The sequence below is a fragment of the Babylonia areolata genome, chromosome 18, assembly GCF_041734735.1.
Source record: "Babylonia areolata isolate BAREFJ2019XMU chromosome 18, ASM4173473v1, whole genome shotgun sequence".
NCBI classification, from domain to species: Eukaryota; Metazoa; Mollusca; class Gastropoda; order Neogastropoda; family Buccinidae; genus Babylonia; species Babylonia areolata.
In genome coordinates this window covers 32001045-32018430 of record NC_134893.1, presented here as the reverse complement: position 1 = coordinate 32018430, position 17386 = coordinate 32001045, and the positions used below count along the sequence as shown (strand labels likewise).

Genomic DNA, 17386 nt, shown 5'->3' with positions numbered 1-17386 from the left:
TTATGGGATTATCCTCAACATAAAAATCATTTCTGTGTAGTAGTTTTATTACTTCTGACAGCCTAGAATTGTCCTTTTCACTCTGGTTAGGGCAAGCATGCAAAATGTACATTCAAGTGTAAACTCAACAAAAACAGTCTATGTTCATCAATTTTAAATCAGAATTAAAACCAACCAAAATAAATGAACAAAAACTGACGAACACAATGAGGTGAACTTTGAAAATAAATCTACTATTAGAGCAGATCAAATTACATTTATTTCAGAGAGACAGAGAAGCAGAGAAAAGGGACAGGGGAGAGGGGGGGGAAGAGTTGCTCACAGAGAAAGCATGTGCGTGTGTGTGTGGGAGGGGGGGTGGGGGTATGTACAATGTAACAATATGTTTATCTGGCAACAGTTTATAATTGATAATGGTGTTTTGGTGGTGGTGGTGGTGTGTGTATCTATAGTGATGTTTGTGTGAGTGTGTGTGAGGGTGTGTGTGAGCGTGTTAATCTGACAATAGATAATGATGGTGGGTTAGTGGTGGTGGTGTGTCTAGTGTCTATGGTTGTGCATGTACAGTGTGTGTGTGTGTGTGTGTGTGTGTGTGTGTGTGTGTGTGTGTGTTTGAGTGTGTGTGTGTGTGTACTGTTTTACAGATTTCGCTCTTTGCCTGATTATTATCATTGATAGTAGCAGTAGTGTAGGGACTGGCAGTTTAACTGCCTAGGCCTCACGGCCTTTTTTATGTCCCCTTCAATATCTGTCTTCTTTTATTTGTAGGATACAAATATGTTTACATTTACTGTAATTCATTTCTGAAAGTCAATAAATTTTTCCTTTAAATTGATGTTCATGCTAAGGAGATTTTTTAACACATTCGTATTTTGTGCAAGTTTAGTTTCAACAGGTAGTGCATTCCACATTAGAGCAATTCTATTAGCAAATGAATTTTTCCTTAGGTTAGTATTACAGTGCTCTTTACAAATTTTCATCACTGAATTTCTTGTACTCTCATAATATGACATTCTAAAAATATCATTTACATCGACTTCATATTAGCAATTTAACATTTTGTAAGTTTCTATTAAATTTCCTCTTAGCCTTCCACCCTTTAATGAATGCAGATTTAAATATTAAGTCTCCATTGATAGCTCATAGATTTGCATTCTTTTAATAATTTAGTCGCTCTTCTTTGTACCCTTTCTTGTCTCTTGAGCCGTTGAGGTATGGGTGCCACACAATATTACCATATTCTACCTGTGATCTAACCAATGCTTTATATAGTTTAAGAAATATATCTTCATCTAAATAGGTAAATGTTCTCTTACTCCTATCATCTGACTGGCTTTATTTATTGTATTCTGTATACATACTATTACTATATGTATGTCAAATGACAATATATTATCAAAGGCTATGCCAAGGTCTTTCTCACTTTGACATTTCTCGATGTCCTGTGTGGTGTCTTCTATTATCATATGGTATTTGTTTTCTGGATTTTTTCCCCATGTGCATTACTTAACACTTTGATACATCAAAATATAGATTCCATCTATCTGACCATTCCTGTAACTTATGAAGTCCTTTTGTAGTGTGGTATTATTTTGTGCATTACTGTAAAGTTTAGTATGATCTGCAAATATTTTGCATGTGCTTTCTGTACTTTCAGGGAGGTCTTTTATGCATACTGCAAAAAGCACACGGCCAAGTATGCTACCTTGTGGTATACCACTAAGAACATTTTCATTAGTTGACTTCTTTTCTCCAATTTAACTACCTGTGTCCTTTCTGACAAGAAGTTTTTTGTCCAGTTCAGTATGTTTCCAGTGATACCAAATAAACTAATTTTAATAAAAGTCTTTGCTGTGGTACAGAGTCAAATGCTTTTCTAAAGTCTAAATAAATTATGTCTGTAAGTTTATCCATATCTATCATTTTTATAAGGTCTTCAATTAATTCTAGGACCTGTGTTATGCATGATCTTCTCTGTCTAAAACCATGTTGACAGTCTGTATACAGATTGTTGTCATATGTGACACTACAGCATTCCTGATAAAAGATGCACAGCGCTCATTGCTAGAATGCTTGATCACTACCAGGTTGACATAGCAGCCCTGAGCGAAACCAGGTTTGCGGGTGAAACCCAGCTGGAGGAAGTTTGAGGGGGCTACACCTACTGCATTGGGAAGCCAGATGGCACCCCAAGAACCTCAGGTGTGGGCTTTGCCATACTAACCTAACTTGCACGGCAGCTTGACAGCCTTCCACATGGGATAAACGACAGGCTAATGACCGTGCGTCTGAAGCTGTCCAAGGATCTCTTCGCCACAGTCATCAGCTGCTATGCCCCGACGATGACCAACCCTGATGACATCAAAGAAGCTTTCTACGAGGAGCTCAGCCGCACCATTTCAGCGGTAGACAGAAAGGACAGGCTGATCATCCTTGGGGATTTCAATGCCCGCGTCGGCGTGGACTTCTCCTCGTGGCCAAAAGTCCTAGGACAGCACGACACTGGCAAGTGCAACTCCAACGGATTGCTTTTGCTCTCACTCTGTGTGGACTGACCATCACCAACACCCTCTTCCAACAAGCGGACAAGTACAAAAAACACATGGATGCACCCCCGCTCCAACCAATGGCACATGCTGGACTATGCAATTGTCCGGCAGAGGGACAGAGGTGATGTTTCCACTGCACGCTGCATGAGAGGAGCAGTCTGTTGGTCGGACTATCGCCTGGTACGCAGCAAGATGAACATCAGACTTGCATGCAAGCTCCACCAGCCAGGCAGAAACCCCATAGGAAGCTGAACATCCACCGCCTCCCTATCACCAAGGACGTGCTGCAGCAGCAAATCCAAGTAGCTCTCCAAGAAATTCCTGCATCGACTGATGTAGAAGAGGTATGGAGCACCTTTAAAGATGCTGTGTACACGGCAGCAGCTGACACACTCGGCTTTGTACAGAGGAGCCACAAAGACTGGTTTGACGAGAACAACTCTGGACTCTCCAAGCTCCTGAACACACTGCATATACGGCATCAGGATCACATTTCCGATAAAGACTGCCAGAGGAAGGAGAACCAGTTCTTGCAAACCAAGCAACTCATACAGAGGAGGCTGCGTGAGATGAAGAACACCTGGTGGGATAGAAAGTCTGAAGAGCTTCAGTCCACTGCTGACGCTCACGACATGAAGACCTTCCACGATGGTCTCCAAACTGTGTATGGGCTGAGAGTCACAGGATCAACCCCTGTCCAAGCCTCGGACCAGACCACCCTCCTGACAGACAAGAAAGACATCCTTGCCCGCTGGGCAGAGCACTTCAACACCCTCCTCAACAGGGACTCGTCCGTATCTGACGAGGCAATTGCAGCCCTCCCACAGCTACCAGTCAATGACTCGCTAGCCGCCCCTCCCACCAAGGTCGAGATCCAGAAGGCCCTGAAGCTGACGACGTCAGGAAAAGCACCAGGAGCGGATGGAATCCAGGCTGACATCTACAAGTATGGAGGCGAGGTACTGACAGACAAGTTGACCGCCCTGTTCCAGTATATCTGGGAGAAAGGGGAGGTCCCCCTGGATTTCAAGGATGCTTCAACTGTCCATATTTACAAACGGAAGGGAGACAAAACATCCTGCACTAACCACCGTGGAATCTCTCTCCTCTGCATCGCCGGCAAGATCTTCGCCCGCATCATACTGAACAGACTGGTTGACCATGTCTCCAACAGTCATCCCTGAAGCACAGTGTGGCTTCCGCTCAGGCAAGGAAACATGTGACATGGTGTTTGCTGTACGCCAGGTGCAAGAGAAGTGCCGTGAGCAGAACAAGGAGCTCCACATGGTCTTTGTAGACCTGACTAAGGCCTTTGACACGGTGAACCGCAATGGTCTGTGGAAGATCCTCCTAAAGTCTGGCTGCCCAGAGAGCCTAATCCAGCTGACTGTGTCTTTCCACGATGGCATGCAAGAGAGAGTACAGGAAAATACTGACATGTCGGATCCGTTCCCTGTGATAAATGGAGTGAAGCAGGGCTGCGTCTTGGCACCCACATTGTTCTCCATTCTCTTCTCTGCCATACTGATTGACACCTTCCAAGACTGTGACCGGGGCATCTACATTCATTGCTGCACACACCCATGAGGACATGCAGTTCATTATGGCCAGGTTCTCAACCTCCTGCAGGCACTTTGGACTCACCATCAGCCTCAGCAAGACCGAGTCCATGTACCAACCGGCTAGCTCACAGAACGCCAGTGCCTCCCCCCCACCTGCAATCAAGATGACAATCAATGACACAGTGATCAAGTCAGTCGACAAGTTTTGCTACCTGGGCAGCACTCTATGCAGCAACGGAGCCCTTGATGCAGAAGTGACGCTGCGCATCGCCAAGGCCAGCTCTGCCTTTGGCAGACTCAACAACAGGCTATGGAACAACAAAAACATCAGGCTCAGCACCAAGATGAAAACCTACAGAGCTGTTGTGCTGACCACCTTGTTGTACTGCTGTGAAACATGGACGACGTATCACCGTCACATTCAACAACTTGAGCAGTTTCACCAGAGATGCCTATGAAAGATCCTCAGCATAAATTGGCAAGACAGGGTCTCCAACCTCCAGGTCCTAGAGAGGAGCGGCCTGCCAAGCATCGAAAGCCTGCTGATCCAGTGCCAGCTACGCTGGACAGGACACGTTGTCCATATGACAGACAGCAGGATCCCGAAGATGCTTTTGTATGGCCAGCTGAAGGAAGGCCACCGTGAACTTGGAAGACCCTGCAAGCGCTTCAAGGACACCTTGAAGACAAACCTCAAAGACTGTGACATAGACATCGCTTCCTGGGAAACTGATGTCCTTGACCGCTGTCGCTGGAGGATGCTGTGCTCTAGTGGCATAAAGACGTTTGAAATCAAGAGAATGCTGACCATTAAGGAGAAGTGTGAGCGAAGGAAGCAGGGCTCAACTTCTGGAGATGTTTTCCCTTGCAACACCTGTGGGAAGTGCTGCGCATCCAGAATCGGCCTCTTCTCCCATATTTGGACACACACCGACAGATAAGCCTGCCTGCCTACTCATCCGTCGGTCCGACGGAAGACTCCATCATCATCTATCATTTTTATAAGGTCTTCAATTAATTCTAGGACCTGTGTTATGCACGATCTTCTGTGTCTAAAACCATGTTGACAGTCTGCGTACAGATTGTTGTCATATGTGACACTACAGCATTCCTGATAAAAGACTCCAAGATACATACTGAGCAAGTCAAGCTCACTGGTCTATAATTTCCTGGTTCATGTTTTGACTCTTTTTTTTATATATAGCTGTTACCTCAGGTGTAGGAGGAAGGTGGCAGAATGGTTAAGACGCTCAGCTGCCAATACAGAGAGTCCGTGAGGGTGTGGGTTCGAATCCCGCTCTCGCCCTTTCTCCCAAGTTTGACTGGAAAATCAAACTGAGCGTCTAGTCTTTCGGATGAGACGATAAACCGAGGTCCCGTGTGCAGCACGCACTTGGCGCACTGAAAAAGAACCCATGGCAACGAGAGTGTTGTCCTCTGGCGAAATTACGTAAAATGAAATCCACTTTCATAGGTACACAAATATGTAAGCATGCACTCAAGGCCTGACTAAGCGCGTTGGGTTATGCTGCTGGTCAGGCATCTGCTCAACAGATGTGGTGTAGCGTGTATGGATTTGTCCGAACGCAGTGACGCCTCCTTGAGAAAGTGAAACTGAAACTGAAACAGACACTACAGCATTCCTGATAAAAGACTCCAAGATACATACTGAGCAAGTCAAGCTCACTGGTCTATAATTTCCTGGTTCATGTTTTGACTCTTTTTTTTATATATAGCTGTTACCTCAGCTGTCTTCCTATCTTTAGGTAGGCAAGCAGATTCAAGTGAATTGTCAAGGTCTCTTTTGTAAACACACTTGCAAAGAATTTGAGTTTCTGATTTTTCTAGATCGGTTTTCCGCTAAGCTATCATCTTCATTTTTCAATACCCGTATTCCTGTTCTAAGTTTCGTTTTTTCTTGCACATATTTCCAAAACAATGTTATTCAAAAGCAACAGATTTTCCTCTGCCGATTTTGACTGCGCTAGATCTTTGACTTAAAAAGAACAATGTACAAAGTTAAAAAGAACAATGCACAATGTGTAGAGAGAATAGTAGGGAATTCTGTCCGCGAAACGGAATCCGAATGGGTGGCGGTTCTTTTCGCGGTGCCCTGCAAAAAGCACGCACCCAGCAGTAACACACTGCCGCTGCGGCCTGCCACCGTCAATGTGACACCAAACGCCCCTCTCCTGTCGCGCGCAGCAAAAGGCGACGCGAATTCCGTACGTGATTACGTAAGAGTTGGCGTTAATGGGATTTTTCCCACGTCTCTCACAAACGGATGATTCCCTTTCTGTCGAACTGAGCTTTGTTGACTGCCGATATTACTTGACTCAACTGACTGCAGGCCTGCGAGACTAAAAATGTGCCTAATCACGTGATAGGCCTTGTAGCCTACTGCTTGCTTTGCCGTGCGGGAAGGCTCATTGACGTTACCTCGGCGGCCATTTTGTACCTGACCCAATTTAGAAACGACCACATGAGCTTAACGGCTCTCTCGTCGTTATTTTCGTTTCGAGTAACATGCAGAAATTACATGCGTCCTTATTTTTTAACCAACCACTCATTCACAAACACTCGATCATCAAGAGTGAATCTCTTCTCCAAACGGTGACACACATCGTCAGGCCCACCCTCTTTAGACTTTACACATGAAGCAACGGTAAATCCTTGGTGCTCCTGATCTACGAGAACCTTGGAGACGTACGTTTGCTTTCACTCAAGTCATCGATACGAAAGAATAACGTCAAATAAAATCAAAAATTAAATAATGGGTATGTGTACCGTATCTTCTGACTTACACCAGGCTTGATTTTAGCACACTTCGGTGTTGCGATTAGCCGGCCGACTCCCAGTCACGTCGAGTCGGAGGTAGGCTAAACGCGTACGACTCGGGAAGGCCAATTCTGCGGTTCCGTATCTAGACTTCCACGAAGCACTATTGCACATCGAAACCTATGTACTGCATATGGTTAATCACTTTACATCTAAAGTTCATCCGCTGGCTTTTTCATATTTGTTTTTAAGTCATTAACCTTGACAACGCTTCCCAGTCCAGAGACCGTTATCACAAATTTTGTCAAAAGCAAACGCCGAGGCTACCCCCTATTCTTCCAGCCCTCCCCCCCCTCGATAGTTTTCCATCATGGTAACCTACGTTCATTTTCAAACTAACAACGAACAATGCATATTTTCCGAAGGCGGTGCATGGTAGGTTACATGCTCGATAGGCTAAATACCGGATAAAGGAATTCAGTGTTCACCAATCAACGGCTCTGCAAAAAGTAGTAAAGGGGTGATCTCCCAGTTGCCGAAGACGTTATCGTCGGCACAAAATAAAATGGCTGGTTTACCGACCAGTTTTACTGGTCCTCGTTTACGTCTCTCCAAACTATTGGTTTAAATTTTAAACGATGTCTATCAAAGCAAGAAATTCCTCATCATACATGAATCTGCTTTGCCTTTGCTTTCCCCAACGAGCATACACACATAAGCCTACTGACAGATCAGGTCGGGGGTTCGTGACGACACTTGCTTTTACCTCGAGGAGCACGGTTTTGTTTCTTTGGATGATTTTTTGTAAACAACCGCTCTCTTCTTTTCTGTCCCACGAATACATAAGTCAGTGTGTATGTGCGTGCGCTCGTGCGCGCGTGTGTTTGTGTATGTGTATGTGTGCGCACAAGCGGTAAGTTAATTATCTCCAAGTCACTTTAACTTTAAACAATTCAGTTCAAGGCATCATGAACTTTTAAAAGGTTAAGAACTTTATATATATATATATAACGGTGATCAAGTTTTGAGTTTCAAAAATTATAGATTGTTTCATAATACTTGGCAGTGAATCAATGATTCTGTGGAAATGTACATTAATTAAAAGCATGATTATTTTCCAACAAAAGTGAACTTTGGGAAACAAAAAAAAGTTTTTAAATGACCACACTTTCCACATAAAAAAATATGTGGGAAGAATAGTATGTATCAATATGATGCCACTAAAACTATAAAATCACTCAATATCTATCACATACACCACAACCACCAAAATGTGACAAATTGTTAAACGTTTACAAAGATTATACAACAATTCATCAGTTCTCTTCTGAATTCCTAAGAAATCCAGTCATTCTTGCTGATAGCTGAAGCATAATTACAAATCACCACACATGACACAGCTTGTTTAGTTACTCAGTCCCATGTGGAAGAAATGTAAACAGTAAACGCAAATGCTAATGTCATGTAATGATGTATAAATACACACACACACACACACACAAACACACACGCACTCACACACACACACACTCACACACACATACATATATATATATATATATATATATATTCTAAGAAACAAATCGACTTTACATTTTAACTTAAAAGAATCATATTTTCAATCAACACAAAGCCGTGGTCTTTTCTCTTCTCTAACCTCTTCCTTTTAGTAATTTACATTTAAAAGGTGATTAAAATGGAAAATAAAACTTTCTTTTACTTGGGGTTCTTGCTTGTCAGATCACTCTTTTTCCGACAGTAACTCCCTCTTTCTCTCTCACTTGCTTTTTCAGGGATGGTATGTGGGAAGAGGGGAAGGAAACTGGGTACATAAAACTATTGTAAAACACATGTGTACACACCGACTGACACACACACACTACTAGTACTACCACTATGAAACATCTTGCAAAATAAACTTCATTAAACAAGTCTCAGTCAATGCTGATATCTACGCCTGAGTTACTCAGGTAAAAGAAGAAACAAAAGAAACTGTGTGTGTGTGTGTGTGTGTGCGCGCGCGCGCGCACGCGAGTGTACATACATGCATGGGTAAATGAATAAATCATGTGCATACAGGCTAACTTTAAATACCCTTAAATTAACTCTTACAGAAATGATACTGCACAGTACAAAATCATCTAAATGAGTGACAACAATTTTTCTTTAATCTGTGATTGCCTCTAAATATTCTACAATGAATCACAAAATAAAATGATTTTGAGATTGCATTATCACTTAGCTTTAAAACGCTTCCCTGGTTTATCATCATAATTTATTTCCTTTATTTTAAATATAAATCAGCTGCAGACCACCAACCTCAATACAATATTAAAGCAACCTAAATTTCATTCCATCTTAAATTCATACACTGTTAGCATGTTATCTGTGTGTGTGTGTGTGTGTGTGTGCGCGCGTGTGTGTGCCTGTACGTGCGTGCACAATATTGTTTTAATTTCACTTATTCACTGGAACAAGCAGCAGCATTATTAAAACAGGATCTGAACCAGTCAGCAAAAAGACCAAGCTTCCATATTCTGGTTACATCAACCAATTGAAATGAACTGCACACTTCTTCAGCTGTGCTTGTTGTGGTGAAGTTGTCTCTTTCTAAATTCCATTACCATGTGTGCACAGGAATTTGATTTTAATTTTGGAAAGAGTGTAAGATGCTAGGTTATAACAGGTGACAAGAACATGATTAGGGAAAATAAATCAACATGTTTATTGCATCAATAACAAAAACAAAAAAACCTGTCCAAATCAAACTCACGCATGCACAGGTCTCTATACTTTCCTGTGTCTACCTAGAAGGAAACGATTACATTTCACCTCTCAGTTTGTACCAGTGGAGACATTCAATATTCAAGCATCCTGATGCATTTCAAAGCTTAAATATGTATGCAGGTATGTATGTATACATGTATGTGTGAGTGTGTCTGTCTGTGTGTATCTGTGAGAGAGAGAGACTGTCATTGTGTGTGTGTGTGTGTGTGTGTGTGTGTGTGTGTGTGGATAGTTGGGTGGATGGACCTGGGCATGGTGTGTTCATGTGTGTGTGTGAGAGCACTCATATTCTAGAGAGAAAGCGGAGTGAGCCACTGTGCATGTGTGTCACTGTGTGCTGTCATGTTCACATGCCATGTGCAATGCAATTGCTGACTACATTTGTATTTCCTTTTATTTTCCCTTAAAACTTTTCACAAGACTCAGAATGATGGACACTGTAACAGTATAATGGTAAGTACATGTAATCAACCTTGATACTAAAAGCATCATCCTTAGATACATGTTAATGACCTGATTTTTTCCCTCCATACACTTAAAACTGTTTTGAACCAAGTCAGTCAGCTCTCACATTTCTTAATAATAAGCACTTAAATTGCATACAATAAAATTTATCAAGTATTATTAATCCTTAAAAAACCACTAATCTATGTTAAATTCTCTCTCTTAGTCTTACTCTTTCTATGTACCTCTTTTTCTATTTCAATCATAACATTTACAAATACACTCATACAGAAGTCTCTGATTTTGGAAGTTATTTGACAATAATTGTCAGGTTGGGCAGTTTGGGCATTTACAACTGATTAGAAAATGTTTTCAAAGCCAGATTTAGAGGAATCTGCAGTCAACAGCAGATTAGTAACATTTCAAGCTTCTTTTTTTTTTTTTTTTTTTTTTTTTTTGTCTTCTCATAATTCAAAATACAGAAAAGACCACCTGTGCATTAAACAATCCAGAAATGCATTTTTCTGTTTTGTTTACTAGCAAGCTTTTTCAAGTCTCCATCTAGTCTTTTAGTCTTATGATTTGTTATAATGCTGTGTGGGTGTTTGCAAGTGTGGCACAGAAGCATGCAAGAACCATGATCACTGAGAAACAAATTTGAGCAAATTAAAAACAAAAAACACCAGTAAAAGATGTAAAAGCTGAAGGACTATACATGCAATTAAGAACCAATAACATAACTCCCAAAACTGAAAAAAGGCTAAATTAAATAAGTTTAAATAAATCCATTGGTCATAAAAAGAAAAACATGGGCCTTGGAAGTTTCAGACATTGTAAGTGATTTCATAAACCTTTAAACTAAAAATTATCAATGTTCCAATGCTTATGCAGGTGTTATGACAATCATCATTGCTACTATCATTATCCAAGATATTCCATAATCAACCTCTATTTCACAACCAACATTAACCTGTTGATGACTGTGTTGTCACATTGTTGTGATTGGTGAATGCAGAACATTATTTTTCTTCCTAAATTACTGAACTATGCCATGGATTACAGGATCAATGTGTGCATACTTGATCTTCTGTGTGCTTAATATAAATATAAAATATGAAAGGGTTCAGGTACTGGCAGTAACCTGGTCATTCAAAAAAACCAACACCCTTCTAAATAACCACACAAAAATTGCTGAAATTTCTATACAAGACCCTCTGGATTGAAAGTTCAATGCTCTAACAACCTGTCTACCACAATCCTTCCACCTCAACTTCTCCCCCATCCTCTCACCCCCTTCTCATGAGTTACCTTGGTGAAGTAACTTTTAGGACAGTTACAATTTGCCAATGAGTATCAGACTTGTAAGCCGTGTGTGTGAAAAAAACATATATACAGACTAAACGTACATACACGTACACGTAAAAGGCGCGCTGAATACACAAATTATCTATGAACGATCGACAAACAAAGTGTTTTGCCGCTGATCAATAAGCATGCGGATCCCTTGAAGGCCCGAGTCGGTCACGTGACGCCCATTTTCTGGGGACCGTTTCAAAACATTTTACATGTGCCCATAAAAGCGTCCCCTCTTTGTCATTTTTTTAACATAAAGGCGAGGATGCATAATTCCTTGCTTATTTTGGACAAGGGCATGATTAACTGTCACAAAATGTTGCTCAGTTCTACAGCATCTACTCAGAAAATTGTGTAAAATGTACGGCAACAAAGAAAGGCACCAGCGCCATTGCCGGAGAAACGGGGCTCCGTGTGGAATCTCCTGACACTGCATTTCTTAGGTTACGTGGTAACCATTGTGTAAATGCGACAGACAGCACATATTCACATACCTGTTGAGTCAGGAAAAAATAGAGTCAGTTCGTGGTCGACTTTTCGAAGAAAATTTCGGTTCACCACGCTACTCTCAGTGCTCACTACGCATGCGTTCATCGAAATATGATAATGAACACGTCATCACTGTAAAGCTGAAAACGGTTTGACGTCATCAGACTGTAAAGCTTTACAGTCGGTACTTTCGTCCGATTTTGCAAGTCAGACGCGCCGGCCTCAAGCAACTGACGCAGGGGTGGTTTGCAAAACTGCTGATATATATTTTAAGACAAACACAAGTCTAGACTGCCGTCGGGAAAGCATCGTTTATATCGGGTTATTTGTGCTTGTCAAAGATTAGAGAGTATCACGGCCATGTCTCAGATACTTCCATGCTTCTTGCAGCCGGACATGACAAAACAACTTTTTTCAGATATGCCACAACACGAAGGCGAACATCAAATACCATAATACCATAAAGTGAAGGAAAACATTTCATTAGGTTGTCGATAAACTACGAACTGGCTTTTAAAGAACAAGATTATAATCATTGATATTATCACGATAATACATATCAGCAAGCACATAATATGCTTTGATTTCAGAGCCACCCGTATAGATCTCTTTAAGTATACGATGACAAGATTAAAACAAAATTATTTCTCAACATGATAAAAAAAAAATTAAAGTTAAGTAACTTGGTCATTCTGTCTAGCTATCTCTAATATCGGCCGTTATGTCAGATCCATTCATACTTGTATTGTTTTATTGTGCAGTTGTTTGGTTCTCGTACGTTCAGTGTCATTTTGACACGGGAATGAACATATCCTCGACACCGGCTGTGCGCAATGCAGACTTGTTCTCGGAGTCATCCGTTGTACGCCAGGGCGGGCTTTCATGAAGTCGGTTTACTTGTGGGATCGTATGTGGGTGTAAAGTTAACCCAGGGCACTCCTTGTCGTTCTTTTAGAAATGCAGTATTCGTTTTATGCAGTGTAATTTCCAGTATGCTTTTGTGCTTCCTCAAACCATAAAACACTTTTAAGCTGTACGTTTCAGCTTTTTCTGGCGTTTAAAACCGAACATGCGAGTTCAGTCTTTCCAGCACGCGGCTGTTCATGGCACGCGACCCAGGTTGCATGCGTTTCACGAAAGCAGCGAGCGGGTCTTCTATTTTTAGATTAGTGGCGAGTCTCACCCACCTCGCGTGGCGATATCGCTGGCCACGCCTCCTCGTTGAGGAGGGACCAAGGATCAGTTCGTGTATTTGTATTGGTCATGAAAAGCATGTGCATGGCAAGCGGGATGGTTTGTTTCAATGGGTTCCAAAACAGTGTCATGCCAAGCTTTTGGTTATTTGGCTCACCCACTGTGCTGAATGCGCTTTTCCATGCAAGGTTGGGTGGCAGTAACCAAGAGATCCCTACGCATAAACCATAGCACATTTTCTGCTATACTCTGTCCAACAAATTCTGCATCTGACTGACTGACTGCATGCAAGTCAGAGTCGATACAAAATCAGGACCGTGGCCTTCGTGTTCGGAGAGCAGATGGAGGGAAGGGGTTTGGAAGGGCCACCGAAGCGGATCGAGGAGGCCGACTATGCTGACCCAGACCGTGTGGCCCTCGTGAGAATGCCATGCTCAGACTGACTGTGCATAGTGTCTCAAAAGCTAGCACGAGAATTGCTGGAGGGGGGATGGGGGCGGGGCGGGGGGAGGGGGGTGGTGTTCATCAGTCGAGCGAGAGCAACTCCCGCGTTCAGCGCGATCACAATGCCCTGTTTGGAACACGACCGGAGAGAATATTATTTAAACTACTTTCGTCTCCCGTGACATCATTTTTTTAGAGCTAGGCCTTATGGGACAAATCCAGCTATGTAGGACTAATATATGATTATCCTGTCGGAAGTTTTAAACTGATATCGTATTACAGGATAGGTTTATTATTTGAACGTTATGATGAAGCCACGACAAAGAAAATGATCAAACCACGGTAAACAAAATGATCAAGACTTACACATTTTCTTCGATTTATAAAATTGGGTAACACAAGGAGAAGATATATCCTCCAGTGATGGTTATATGCACAGGGTAGCACACACCGAGTCGTTTTGATTTTATGAGTTTGACATGGTAAGTATATGTATCACCAAACATGGAGTATATATAATACAAACTCATCCTTTTGATTTTGTGGCCATGAAGTATGATCAAGGTGAAGATATTCAACAGCTTTAACAGATTCTGAAAATCATTTCAAGTAAGTATTTCAAAGTTCAAATGAGGTGCTCAATAAAGACAACGACACTGAAGTTGATATATTAGATGAAACAGATCACATACTGAATAAAGCTATATCAGAAGAAGTTATTCAAGCCATAGGGAAACTTAAGAATGACAAGGCTAGTGGAATTGATGATATCTCTGCTGAAATGTTAAAATATGGTGGTAAAAACGTACAGTTGTTTATGACAAAATTATTTAATTCAATTTTTTATCAAGGTATCTATCCAGAGGAATGGTCTAGAGCTATTATCATCCCAGTATATAAGAAAGGTGATACCGATAATGCAGACAATTATGGAGGAGTATCCCTTTTAAGCATCATATCAAATATTAAATGTAAGACTATCATATCAAAGTACTATACTACTATATTAAATGTAAGACTATACTCTTGGATAGAAAATAATAACTTAATTTCAGAATGTCAAACAGAATTCCGTAAAAAGTATTCCACTGTTGATCAAGTATTCACTTTATATGCTGCTGTTTAGAAATGTTTGAGTAAAAAAAAGGTATAAAACTTTATGTTGCTTTTGTTGATTTTAAAAAGGCATTTGATTCTGATAAACATTATTGCATTGCATTAAAAACCAAGGCATTAAAGGTAATTAAGTTCCTTGCATCACTGAAAGCTATGTATAATTCACTATTCTATCATGTATTCGTGTTAATTACGACCTTACGGATATGTCTGAGACTCCCGTGGGTGTGAGGCAAGGATGTGTATTGAGCCCCACGCTATTCTCAGTTTTCATTTACCAGTTAACAATTCATATGGGTGAAAGGGGAAAACACGGGGTACAGTTACTCCCAGACATTATGGAGTTATTTATTTTGTTATTTGCCAATGATGTAGCATTGCTGTCAACCACAACACCTAGTGGCCTTCAGAATAAGTTGAATGTTTTAAAGGACTGCTGCAATAATGTGAAATCAAATGTAAACATTGACAAAACCAAGGTTATGGTATTCAGAAAGGGGGATTTGTTGGGAAATATGAGAAGTGGTTCTCGTGACGACGGTAAAAGACTTGAAGTGGTAGATGATTACTGTTACTTAATTTTACAACCAGGGTTAGTGAAAAAAAAAAGGTACATTACATCTAGCAACGAAGGGAAAGAAGGCAGTCATACAACTTTATAGGGAATTTCAAAAGTATAAGGAGATGACTGCAAATACTTTCTTTAATTTTTTTTTATAATAAAATTAAACCAATACTATTATACTCATCCGAGATATGGGATTTAGACAGATTGGAACATTCAGAAAAGTACACCTGTTAGCGTGTAAAAGATTTCTGGGTGTTCCGGCCAGGACGCCTAACAAAATGGTATATGGAGATTTGGGCAGGTATCCCTTATACCGTGACGGTAAATTCTTGTGTATCATGTTTAAGATTCTGGTTTAAATTTCTACAAATAGATATTGAAAGGTTACCACATAAAGCATATCAAATGCTGTTGGAACTAGACGGATCAGGAAAACACTGTTGGGTGTCAAATGTAAGAGAAATTTTATGTTCAACTGGTTTTAATATTGTTTGAACGCGACAAGATGTAGGAAATGTGAAGATATTCCTAGATATATTTAAACAGAGACTTGTTGACATGTTCATCCAAGAATGGACGGTGGTGCTGTCAGAGACCGTGATAGATATGTAATTTATAGATCGTTTAAGACTGTCTTTGAAAGAGAGATATATGGTGGTGTGTCCATCGAGATCGATGATGACCATCGTTGTCATCCAGCTGGGGGATGGGGGGAGGGTTGTGGTGGGGTGGGGGGGAGGATGCTCATGAATCTATCTGTGAATGCGCAGATGGCTGAATAGTCCAATCTGCGCACGAAATGTTCGCTGACAGTTGGGGCAGACAAAGACAGGCATACCACTGTCAGGGAGCTTGTTTGCCCGTGACTTTCTGGCCTGCCTCTTCTCAACAGCTGCAGCAGTCCTGTTGGCCTCGCACAACTTGGCGCCTTTGTGCACAGCAGCGCGCCATTTGTCACGGTCCACTGCAGATTCCTCCCAGGAGTCAGGGTTGATATCAAACGCTTTCAGAGAGACTTTCAGAGTATCTCTGAAGCACTTCTTCTGACCTCCGTGTGATCTCTTCCCTTGTTGCAGCTCGCCATAGAAGAGCCTTTTGGGCAGCCGATGGTCTGGCATGCGCGCCACGTGTCCAGCCCAGCGAAGCTGGGACTTCATCAGGATGGTGAAGATGCTGGGAAGGGTGGCTTTTGCGAGCACCTGTGTCTGGGGTCCTGTCTTGCCACTTGATGTTCAGTAGCTTCCTGAGGCATGTTGTGTGGAAGTGGTTCAGCTTCTTGGCATGTCGTTGGTACACTGTCCAAGTTTCGCAGGCATACAGTAGTGTGGGGAGAACTACTGCTCTGTAGACCTTTAGCTTGGTCTCAAGACTAATGCCTCTTCTGTTCCAGACATTTGCATTGAGTCTACCAAAAGTTGCGCTTGCTCTTGCAATCCTGACGTTCACTTCATCGTCGATTGTCACATTTCGTGACAGTGTGCTGCCAAGGTATGTGAACCGCTCCACCGCACTGAGTCTCTGACCGTTGACTGTGATGTTGGGCTCAACGTAGGGTTTCCCTGGGGCTGGCTGATGGAGAACTTCAGTTTTCCTCGTGCTGATGGTAAGGCCGAAGTTCCTGCTGGCAGTGGCAAACTTGTCGACGCTGAGTTGCATGTCAGCTTCAGATCCAGCGTTGAGGGCACAATCATCAGCAATCAAAAAGTCTCTGATGATGTCTGTCATGACCTTCGTTTTTGCTTGAAGCCTTCTGAGGTTAAACAGCTTGCCATCTGTTCGGTACTTTAGGCCGATTCCAACATCGCCATCTCTGAAGGCATCAGTAAGCATTGCAGAGAACATGAGGCTGAACAGCGTTGGAGCCAGGACGCAGCCTTGCTTGACACCATTTGTGACAGCAAAAGGAGCAGATGTTTCGCCATTGTCCTGGACTCGAGCCTGCATGCCTTCATGGAATTGGCTGACCAAGGAAATAAATTTCCGAGGGCATCCGTACTTGGCCATGATCTTCCACAGTCCCTCTCTACTCACGGTGTCGAAGGCCTTAGTGAGGTCGACATAGGTGGAGAACAGATCAGCATTTTGATCCTGACATTTCTCTT

At 41.9% G+C, this 17386-nt stretch overlaps 1 protein-coding gene across 3 annotated transcripts in view; it reads right to left on the bottom strand.

Moving 5' to 3' along the window:
• Positions 1-12104, bottom strand: part of LOC143292668 (uncharacterized) — a 32413-nt gene extending 20309 nt beyond the window's left edge. For 2 of the 3 annotated variants that reach the window (XM_076603171.1, XM_076603172.1), the window contains exon 1: positions 11968-12104. In XM_076603171.1, the coding sequence (XP_076459286.1) occupies positions 11968-12067 (100 nt within the window). In that variant the 5' untranslated portion in view covers positions 12068-12104. Of the gene's footprint in view, positions 1-6915; positions 7153-11967 lie in introns of those variants that run through there. The other variant, XM_076603173.1, reaches the window with a different exon arrangement.
• Positions 12105-17386: the final 5282 nt, after the last annotated feature.